The sequence below is a fragment of the Pinus tabuliformis genome, chromosome 2_2 (genome assembly GCF_031772625.1).
Source record: "Pinus tabuliformis cultivar Carrire ecotype Pingquan chromosome 2_2, CPIR1, whole genome shotgun sequence".
NCBI classification, from domain to species: domain Eukaryota; kingdom Viridiplantae; phylum Streptophyta; class Pinopsida; order Pinales; family Pinaceae; genus Pinus; species Pinus tabuliformis.
The window spans coordinates 1167205347-1167214224 of record NC_142300.1 but is presented as its reverse complement, the minus strand read 5'-3'; the positions used below and the strand labels follow the sequence as shown (position 1 = coordinate 1167214224).

General features: G+C 40.3%; 2 protein-coding genes across 2 annotated transcripts; both read left to right on the top strand.

The window, feature by feature from the left end:
* The first annotated feature begins 631 nt into the window (after window positions 1-631).
* On the top strand, window positions 632-2506 carry LOC149197595 (uncharacterized). Its single transcript, XM_089408739.1, has 2 exons — window positions 632-1792; window positions 1901-2506. Exons 1-2 carry the CDS (start codon window positions 632-634, stop codon window positions 2504-2506), a joined length of 1767 nt encoding a protein of 588 aa, XP_089264865.1.
* A 3700-nt stretch (window positions 2507-6206) lies between these two features.
* Window positions 6207-6838, top strand: LOC149197594 (uncharacterized). The gene is made up of 3 exons (XM_089408737.1): window positions 6207-6380; window positions 6560-6608; window positions 6690-6838. The coding sequence occupies exons 1-3, from the start codon at window positions 6207-6209 to the stop codon at window positions 6836-6838; spliced, it is 372 nt and encodes a 123-aa protein (XP_089264863.1).
* Window positions 6839-8878: the final 2040 nt, after the last annotated feature.

The window sequence follows — 8878 nt, the reverse complement described above, 5'->3', positions numbered from 1 at the left end:
CAACAGCAGTGAATACATGAGTGGAACTCTATCAGACTCCATCGGTAACCTCTCTTATCTTAACAAGTTTATTGTTTTCAGCTGGAAAAATATGGGTGGAACAATCCCATCTTCCATTTCTTGCCTCTCCTCCTTAACCCATCTTTCTCTGGATACTAACAATATTACCGGTACCATACCTTCTGCCATCGCCTATCTCACCCAGTTACAGTCTCTGTTGGGCAACCAGAAAGAACACAAAAATCAGCAACATCTCATTGATTGGGCAACCAATAAAAAGCGTACTATTTCATTGGAAACATCCAAGAATAAGAAAGAGGGAAACATCTAAAAAACTAGGAAAAAGGATTATTGGCTTTATCTAATTATGCAGTTTGATTTTATCTTTTGTAATAAAGAGAATGATTGCATTGTTTATAAAATGCTCATCTCTTCTTCATAATAAAGTTAGTGGTATTGTTTGCAGACCTGTGTTATTCTAGTTTTTGTGTCTGTGGTCTGTTCTGTTATTCTCTGTTTTTAATTTGTCAGATCTGCAAGTAGATCAATTGGTATCAGAGCGTAAGTTCTTGGAAGCCATCCACCTGTTCGAAGAATTTTTTTTTTAAGGGTCATACATTTCACTCCAATCATGCACTCGCCAGTGAATGATTTAGCTAGGGCTCTTCAAGAGCTAATTACGCTGCAACAACAACAACGCCCTCCAGGGCAAATGCAGCTTGATACACGCTTTCAACTGCCCAAATTCTCAGGGCAAATGAATGGTGAGGCTGTTGATTCTTGGATCCGCAGCCTCTCCAACTATTTTAGAACCTGTCCAACAATGGAGGAGGAGATGAAACTTCAGATCGCCAGTCTACAATTGGAAGGCCTAGCACAAACATGGTGGGATACTCATCTTGAGAATATGTCCTTGGTTGTGGAACTTGGAGAACAAGCCGAGACCAAATCGACGCCTATCACATCTTGGAATCTCTTTTGCGAGGCCTTACGTGAACGCTTCTATCCTCCAGGATATATACGAAATCTCTTTGCCAAATGGTTGCAGCTTCGACAACTACCCAATCAATCAGTGCAAGCCTACATTGATGTCTTCTGCAAGTTGCGGATTCAACTCCATATATCCGATCTAGAAGAGGTACTAATTATCAAATTTAATTCTGGTTTGCTAATGCTTCTTCGTCGTGAAGTTGAGTTGTTTGATAGTGCTTCATTAGACAAGGCCTTTATTCGGGCCCTGGCGGTGGAACGCAAAGTGGGTACTCGAATCCGATATCCTCAAGCCATAAATGGTCCATCTTCCTTTGGTTCTTCTAATGTCGCCTCTACCTCATCCCCCACACCTCACCGCACCCCCTGGTGCACATTTCACAAGACCAACTCACATGATTCTGCAGATTGTCGAGTATTGAAAAATCCCCGCCCCCAGAAAACTCTTTTTACAGAGGTCGAACAACCAACGGCCACTACCCCACTTCCAGCTGTTTCTCTCGAAAATCCGACAGAGGTGGACCCCTCTCTCATCCTCATGACTGCTAATGCACCAAACACCTCTGTTACGCCTTTGTTTACCCATAATTGTCAAATCAAACATGAGTTGGCCACGCTTATTCTTGACAATGGGAGTCAAAAGAATCTTGTGTCACAAGACTTAGTTGAATGCCTTTGCCTTCCCACCACTCCTCACCCCCACCCGTATCAGCTCGGTTGGGTCAGAAAGGACGGTCCTCGTCTTACCATCTCACAATGTTGTGTTGTCACCTTTGCTATTGGACCTTTTCGTGATACTGTGGTATGTGATGCTTCTCCTCTAGATTGTGCTGATTTATTGCTAGGAATTCCATACCAAGAGGCTTGACATGCTGTTTATCATGCTACAGATCACCAATACCACTTGCAGCACGATGGGTGCACCTATGTGCTCACATCCTCAGCTAGCACATCAACCGAACCTTCCATTGGCAAAGCTTCCATTATGAGAGTCAATTTAAACCAAGATGTTTCTTTGTGCTTGGTTCGCCCTGTCAAGCCAGACAACCTCACCAATCCAGTCCCTCCTTCAATGGCTCCTCTACTCCATGAATTTGCAGATGTCTTCACCCAACCCACAGGGCTGCCTCCAGCACGCTCTGTTGAACACCACATTGATCTTATTCCTGGCGCTTCCTTACCCAATGCCCCATCTTATCGCCTTGCTCCTCGAGAGGCAACTGAGATAGAACGCCAAATTGAAGAATTGTTGACATCCGGTCATATTCAGACGTCATCCTCGCCATGTGCATCTCCAGCTTTTATTATTCCCAAAAAAGATACTTCTGAATGGCGCCTCGTGACAGACTATCGAGCCCTTAATAAAGCCACTGTTAAAAACCGCTACCCCCTTCCCCGCATTGAGGATTTGTTGGACCATTTACACGGGGCTTGTTTCTTCACAAAGATGGATTTAACTGCAGGCTACCATCAAGTTCGCATGCATGCAGCCGACACATGGAAAACGACCTTTTAAACAAACTTTGGGCTATTTGAATGGTTGGTCATGCCATTTGGACTGACCAACGCACCGGCCACCTTTATGAGATTCATTAATGATGTTTTCAGGGCACATTTGGGTAAGTTTGTGGTCATCTACCTTGATGACATTTTAGTATTCAGTAAATCTTGGGAAGACCATCTTCAGCATGTTCGCACCATACTTGAGTTATTGCGAGCACATCACCTTCAGGTCAAAGAAAAGAAATCCTATTTTGGACAAACATCAGTTCAATATTTGGGATTTATTATTGACAACAAAGGGGTTCGCCCAGATCCCTCTCGTGTACAAGCCTTGGCACAATGGCCAGCCCCTTCCAATGCACATGACCTCAAGAGCTTCATGGGAGGTATTAATTTCTACAGAAAGTTTGTCTCTCATTTTTCACAGTTGGCTCGCCCTTTGCACCAGTTGTCTCATCAAGCAAAGTTTATTTGGGATGCCGAATCTGAGCAACATTTTGCTCAACTCAAGAGTGCCTTATGCTCTGCTCCTGTTCTTCGTTTGCCAGATATGAATCAACCATTTGAGATGGAAACTGATGCCTCTCAATTCGCCATTGGAGTTGTTCTTAAACAGGGAGGCCACCCTGTGGCATACCATTCTGAGGCACTTGCGGATGCTAAGCTCATGTACAACACCTATGACAAGGAATTCTACAGTTTAGTGCAAGCTTTGAAGCAATGGCGCCATTACATTCTTGGCAAAGAGACCATCCTCCATACAGATCATCATCCGCTAATCTTCATCAACTCACAACGAAAGATTCAAGAGCAACGCCATTTAAAGTGGGCTTCTTACATTCAACAATTCCATCTGGTGATTAAATACAAGAAGGGGACAAGTAATAAGATGGCTGATTTGTTAAGTCGACCGCCTGCTCAGGTCCTACACATTCTAGAGGTGCGTTGTGCTGCATATGATGCTTGGAAAGATATGTATGCAACAGATCCGGTCTTTGGTGAGATATGGGAAGCTTTGCAACACCCTACAGTCATCAACCAAACTCCCTTTCTTGATTATACCCTTCGTGATGGTTGGTTGTATAAATTGAACCAACTATGTGTGCCACAATCTGATGATCCTCTCATTCTCATCCGTGAAGCACATGCCTCTTCATGCGGAGGGCATTTTGGCACAGCCAAGACCATTCTCAATCTTCAACGCCACTTCTATTGGCCTGCCTTACCAAAGCAAGTGGAAAAATTCATTCGTGCATGTTCTCTTTGTTCACAAAGCAAGCCCTAAAATCGTAAGCATGGTTTGTATCAGCCATTACCAATTCCCTCTCGTCCTTGGGAATCCATTTCCATGGACTTTTTAAGTGGCCTTCCTACTACTTTTCGTAAACATGATGCTATCTGGGTAGTGGTATGTCGTTTCTCCAAGATGGCTATATTTCTTCCTTGTCATAAGACTACTTCTGCTGCTCAAACTGCGGATCTCTTCTTCCATCATGTGTGGCCACACTTTGGTTTGCCAAGTAGCATTATTTCAGATCGTGATTCTCGCTTTCTCAGTACCTTTTGGCGTACTCTTTGGTCTTTGTTGGGTTGCCAACTTCGTTTCTCCACTGCCTTCCACCCACAAACAGATGGACAAACCGAAGTTGTCAATCGTACTTTGGTTCACTCACTTCGCAGCTACTTTTCCAAAAACAAACAGTGGGATACATATTTGCACATCATTCAACATAGTTACAATCGAGCAACACACTCCTCAACTGGTTTCTCACCTTTTGAGGTTTGCTTGGGGTTTCAACCAAGTGCACCCTCTGAGATGCCATTGACAATCACCCCTTCTGGGTCTGGACATCAACAACAGGAACAAAAATCAGCTCATCATTTTATACACTCCATTTCTCAACGCCAAGCTCAAGTAACTGCTGCTTTGCAAGCAGCCCAAGATCGTGCCAAACAGAGACATGACAAGCAGCGAACACACTTGTCTTTTCAACCTGGAGATCGTGTGTGGCTCTTGTTGGACAAGCAATGCTTCAAGGGCCAGCATCATAAGCTGCACCCTCTGAGATATGGCCCATATACTATTCTGGAACGCATTGGAGAAAATGCATATCGCTTGGACTTGCCTTCCCAGCTTGGCATCCACGATGTTCTTAATGTTAATAATCTCAAATTATTTGAACCACCTCTCCTTGAGGAATCTGTTACAATTCATCATCCGGTTGATAATATTCCAGATTTTCAGCCTCCTCTACTCAAAGATACAATTCTAGACTTCAAGAAACGGGATACACGACATCAGCCATACTTCTCATATTTGGTTGGTCGAAAGGGACACACACCAGCACAGGCAAAATGGATCAGTGCAGAAACATTGCAACGCAATTTCCCGTAGTTGGTGGAGGAAGCCGGGACTCTTCCTGATCTAAACAGGGAGGAATTGGGCAACCAGAAAGAACACAAAAATCAGCAACATCTCACTGATTGGGCAACCAAGAAAAAGCGTACTATTTCATTGGAAACATCCAAGAATAGAAAAGAGGGAAACATCTGAAAAACTAGGAAAAAGGATTATTGGCTTTATCTAATTATGCAGTTTGATTTTATCTTTTGTAATAAAGAGAATGATTGCATTGTTTATAAAATGCTCATCTCTTCTTCATAATAAAGTTAGTGGTATTGTTTGCAGACCTGTGTTATTCTAGTTTTTGTGTCTGTGGTCTGTTATGTTATTCTCTGTTTTTAATTTGTCAGATCTGCAAGTAGATCATCTGTCCCTCTCGGGAAACCGGTTGAGCGGTCCTATACCACAATCCATTGGAAATCAGCGAGTTTAACTGCTTTATACTTGGATTCAAATCGACTTACGCCTCAATTCCTTCCAGCATCGGAAATCTGATTCGGTTATCCTTCTTGAAGCTGAATAATAACCTGTTCTCTGGTCCTATTTCGGAATCCATGGGAGCTCTGGCAAGATTAAGCAGTCTTCATATATCAAACAATTTTCTTACCGGTAACATCCCTTCTTCGTTTGGAAATCTATCTAACCTTGCTGAGTTGTTGGCCAGCAATAATCGTTTGAGAGGAAGCATTCCTGAATCGCTCGGCTTGCTGGGGAAAATTTTGGATCAACTTTGTTTGGACAGGAATTTACTGACAAGCCCTATCCCAGAATCCTTCTTCAATTTAACATCCCTTTACTACCTCGATCTATCCCAAAACATACTCACAGGCAACGTCCCTCTTTTCCCAAATTCCTCAAATCTTCACACCCTGGTTCTATCGAAAAACAATCTAAGCGGTACCATTCCCGCCTGGTTAGGTACTCTGCCAGTCCTCCGATCGCTTCATTTATCGTTCTACAATTTCACAGGCCAAATACCCAATTCCTATGGAGGGACTTCACTTCTTGACTCTGTTTTCATTTCAAACAATAAGCTCACTGGTACCGTCCCAGAGTCTTTGTATCTGGAATACTTGGATCTCTCAAACAACGAGCTTACGGGCACCCTTCCTCAATCCCCGGCTATATATAACCTGCTCTTCCTTAATCTCTCCAGCAATAGCTAATCAGCCCCATTGCCAGATCTGGATACAATTGGGCTGGAAACCCTTGACTTGTCTTACAATACGTGAGCCTTGAGGTCTTCCCCGCCTGGATTACAAGCTCCAGTTTTGTAGTGGATCTGCGGTTGGCTTGTTGTGGTATTTCAATGAGATTGAATGACTGGGAGCCTGCTGTTCCTTCTCTTTATACATCTCTGGATCTCTCCAACAACAACATCACAAGGGACACAGGCAATCTGTTCCAGAGCATGGTGGCATTAAAATATGTGAATCTGGCAAGCAATCGAGTGGGAGTATTCCACCGTCAGTTGGAAGTTTATGTAAGTTGGAAGCTATGGACCTGTCTCATAATGAACTAAATGGAACGATCCCAGAGGAGCTGACCCAACTGACGAATCTGAGGGAGTTGAATGTGAGCTACAACCGTTTTTTTTAAAATGAGGGGGTGAGTCCCTCTTTAGAAGCCATATATATTAATCCAGAATCGCAATTTTTACAGAAGCGAGATGTTTACAATAACGGCGGAGCAGCGTTGTCATGCGTCGAGGGTAAACCCAGGTGAAGAGTCGAGAGTTGAACCCAGGTGGGGAGGCTATTAACCGGCCGTCCCATCCAAGCGTCCCATCCAGGCGGGATAACCATCTGTGTGAGGTACAACCATCTGTGTGGGGTGATTCCCGAGGGCAAACCGTTCAACTCATTTCCAGATCCTGCATTCGATCACAATGACTGTCTCTGCGGGTCGCCCCTGCCTGCTTGCCATTCAAATTCGGTTTGAAGTGACACTGCCATTGTAAAATTCAAATTCTAATAATAGTTGTTGCTAATACATGGCAATTTTCAGGGGCCTCCTATGCAATTTTGGTTGGTTGATAGGGTTCAGCCCAATTGATCATCTTGCAAGTTTTCTGTAAAGCAGATGTGACATGCTTTTCCCTCTAACACGAGTAAATTTAAAATATATTAAAAATTCCCTAGGATGAAAAATTTAAGATAAATTAAAAATTGTAAGGTAAGGTCTGGTGTACTAATTTATTCCGATCATATTTCTTAAATAAAAATAAGAATTTTACAAAATATAAAAGTGTTTCAAATCAGCTATCCCGCTCCATAAAAATATAAAAGTGTTTTCAGGCCATGGGATGCAAATTTTGCAAATGAGATGGCAGGGGAAGGCCTTTTTGAATATAGATTACACAAGTAACGTATATCTTGTTGATTTCTTTTATATAAAGTCACTTAAAAGTAAAGAACAATTTGACAATGTATGACGTCATTATAGTGTGATATACAACAATCAGTAATAGTTTGAAGATGGAAGTCATTTTTGTGTAAATTAAATTATTTTCAAAAATATTTAGTGTGCATAGTTTTGACAATAACATTTCATTAGTAAACAAATAATTTTTCCTTTCAAACACTAAAACTTAACCCAAACTGAACTTGGAAAAACACAATCCACGAAAAGAAACCAAATTTGCATAAAAGTAACCTGCATTCCCAAAGTAACCTCTGCGTTTCCAAAGAGATGAGTAGTTGGAAAGTACAACAAATGAGATAAGGCTACCCACAATGATTTTGGTGAAGTTCATTGTGTTCATAATAGAGAGGAATGAGGGACAGTCCCTCAACGTATAAACCTCAAAATATTTTTCAAATTTTAAAAATACTTTAATCAGTTTTTGGCTCAATGAAAGAGGATTAGGATGCCGGATAATTTTGTGTTTTAGCAAGTTTTAGAGGAAAAAATATCTAGAAACTAGATTCAAGATTGTTGGGTGTATTTTTTCTTTTAATGAGTTTGAGTGGTGAAATGATGTGCCATGAATAAATAAGCTTGTAAAGAATACATTTCTTAAATTGATTTAATATTAATTTATGTATTTAAGAAGTATGAATGTGTAATTGGAAAGTATTTTATTTGGTAATAAATTTCTTTTTAAATTACTAATTTTTTTTACAATTTTTATTAATGTTATTTAGTCAAATTTTTAATGTTCTGAATCAATTTATAATTAGATGAAAATTTTAAGTATATTGTTTCACTATGTATGAATGTTGAAGCATGGTACAGTTATAGTCATCTCTAAAATTTCAATAGCACTTTTATCATATTTATATTGGAAAAGATAGTCTATCTACTACAAGAGTAGTCCATTTTGTATGACAAGCTTCTTTGTCTAATGATGAACATACTCTTTATTGTCTTCACGGATAAAGGATTGTTTAGTATTTTCTACATCTTCATTTTGATCTACTAGTTTCTTTATCACAATTGCAATATCATGAACGCTAGGAAAGATATTCCAATGATTGAATTATTGTTTTGTATTTAAATCATATGATTGGTTACTTCAACCACTTCTTCTTCTAAAATAATTTCAAACTCAACAAGCAACGATATCTCTGAGTATCCTCCAACCAAGTTACACAACAATAAGATGGTTGGTGGAAAACACTAGTAATGAACATCTAACATCAATTGATTCGATTGTTTCACATCTATTGACTTAACCATCATTGTGAATAAAGTTCACAATTAGCTAGAATCAACTTTTTGATCAAAATTATCACTATTTTTGGGATATTGTAATTATTCCCACTAGTTGTAGAAGGTTCTAGAAGTATCTTAGTTATATCTAGATACGCTAGAAGAGCTTAGTTATCTACAGTGTCTCAGAAAGATCTTCTTTGGATCCTTCATTGAGGATTTCTCTAGAATATATATATATATATATATATATATACATATATATATATACATATCGAGAGAGAGAGAGAGAGAGAGAGAGAGAGAGAGAGAGAGATGGTTTGTAAA

Excerpts from the sequence above, each read along its gene's own strand:
- LOC149197595 (XM_089408739.1), top strand. The coding sequence starts at position 632 with ATGCACTCGCCAGTGAATGATTTAGCTAGGGCTCTTCAAGAGCTAATT. Across the intron at positions 1,793-1,900 it reads GACCTTTTCGTGATACTGTG|CACGATGGGTGCACCTATGT; the intron begins GTATGTGATGCT and ends TACCACTTGCAG.
- LOC149197594 (XM_089408737.1), top strand. The coding sequence starts at position 6,207 with ATGAGATTGAATGACTGGGAGCCTGCTGTTCCTTCTCTTTATACATCT. Across the intron at positions 6,381-6,559 it reads ACCGTCAGTTGGAAGTTTAT|AAGCGAGATGTTTACAATAA; the intron begins GTAAGTTGGAAG and ends CAATTTTTACAG. Across the intron at positions 6,609-6,689 it reads AGCGTTGTCATGCGTCGAGG|GCGGGATAACCATCTGTGTG; the intron begins GTAAACCCAGGT and ends CGTCCCATCCAG.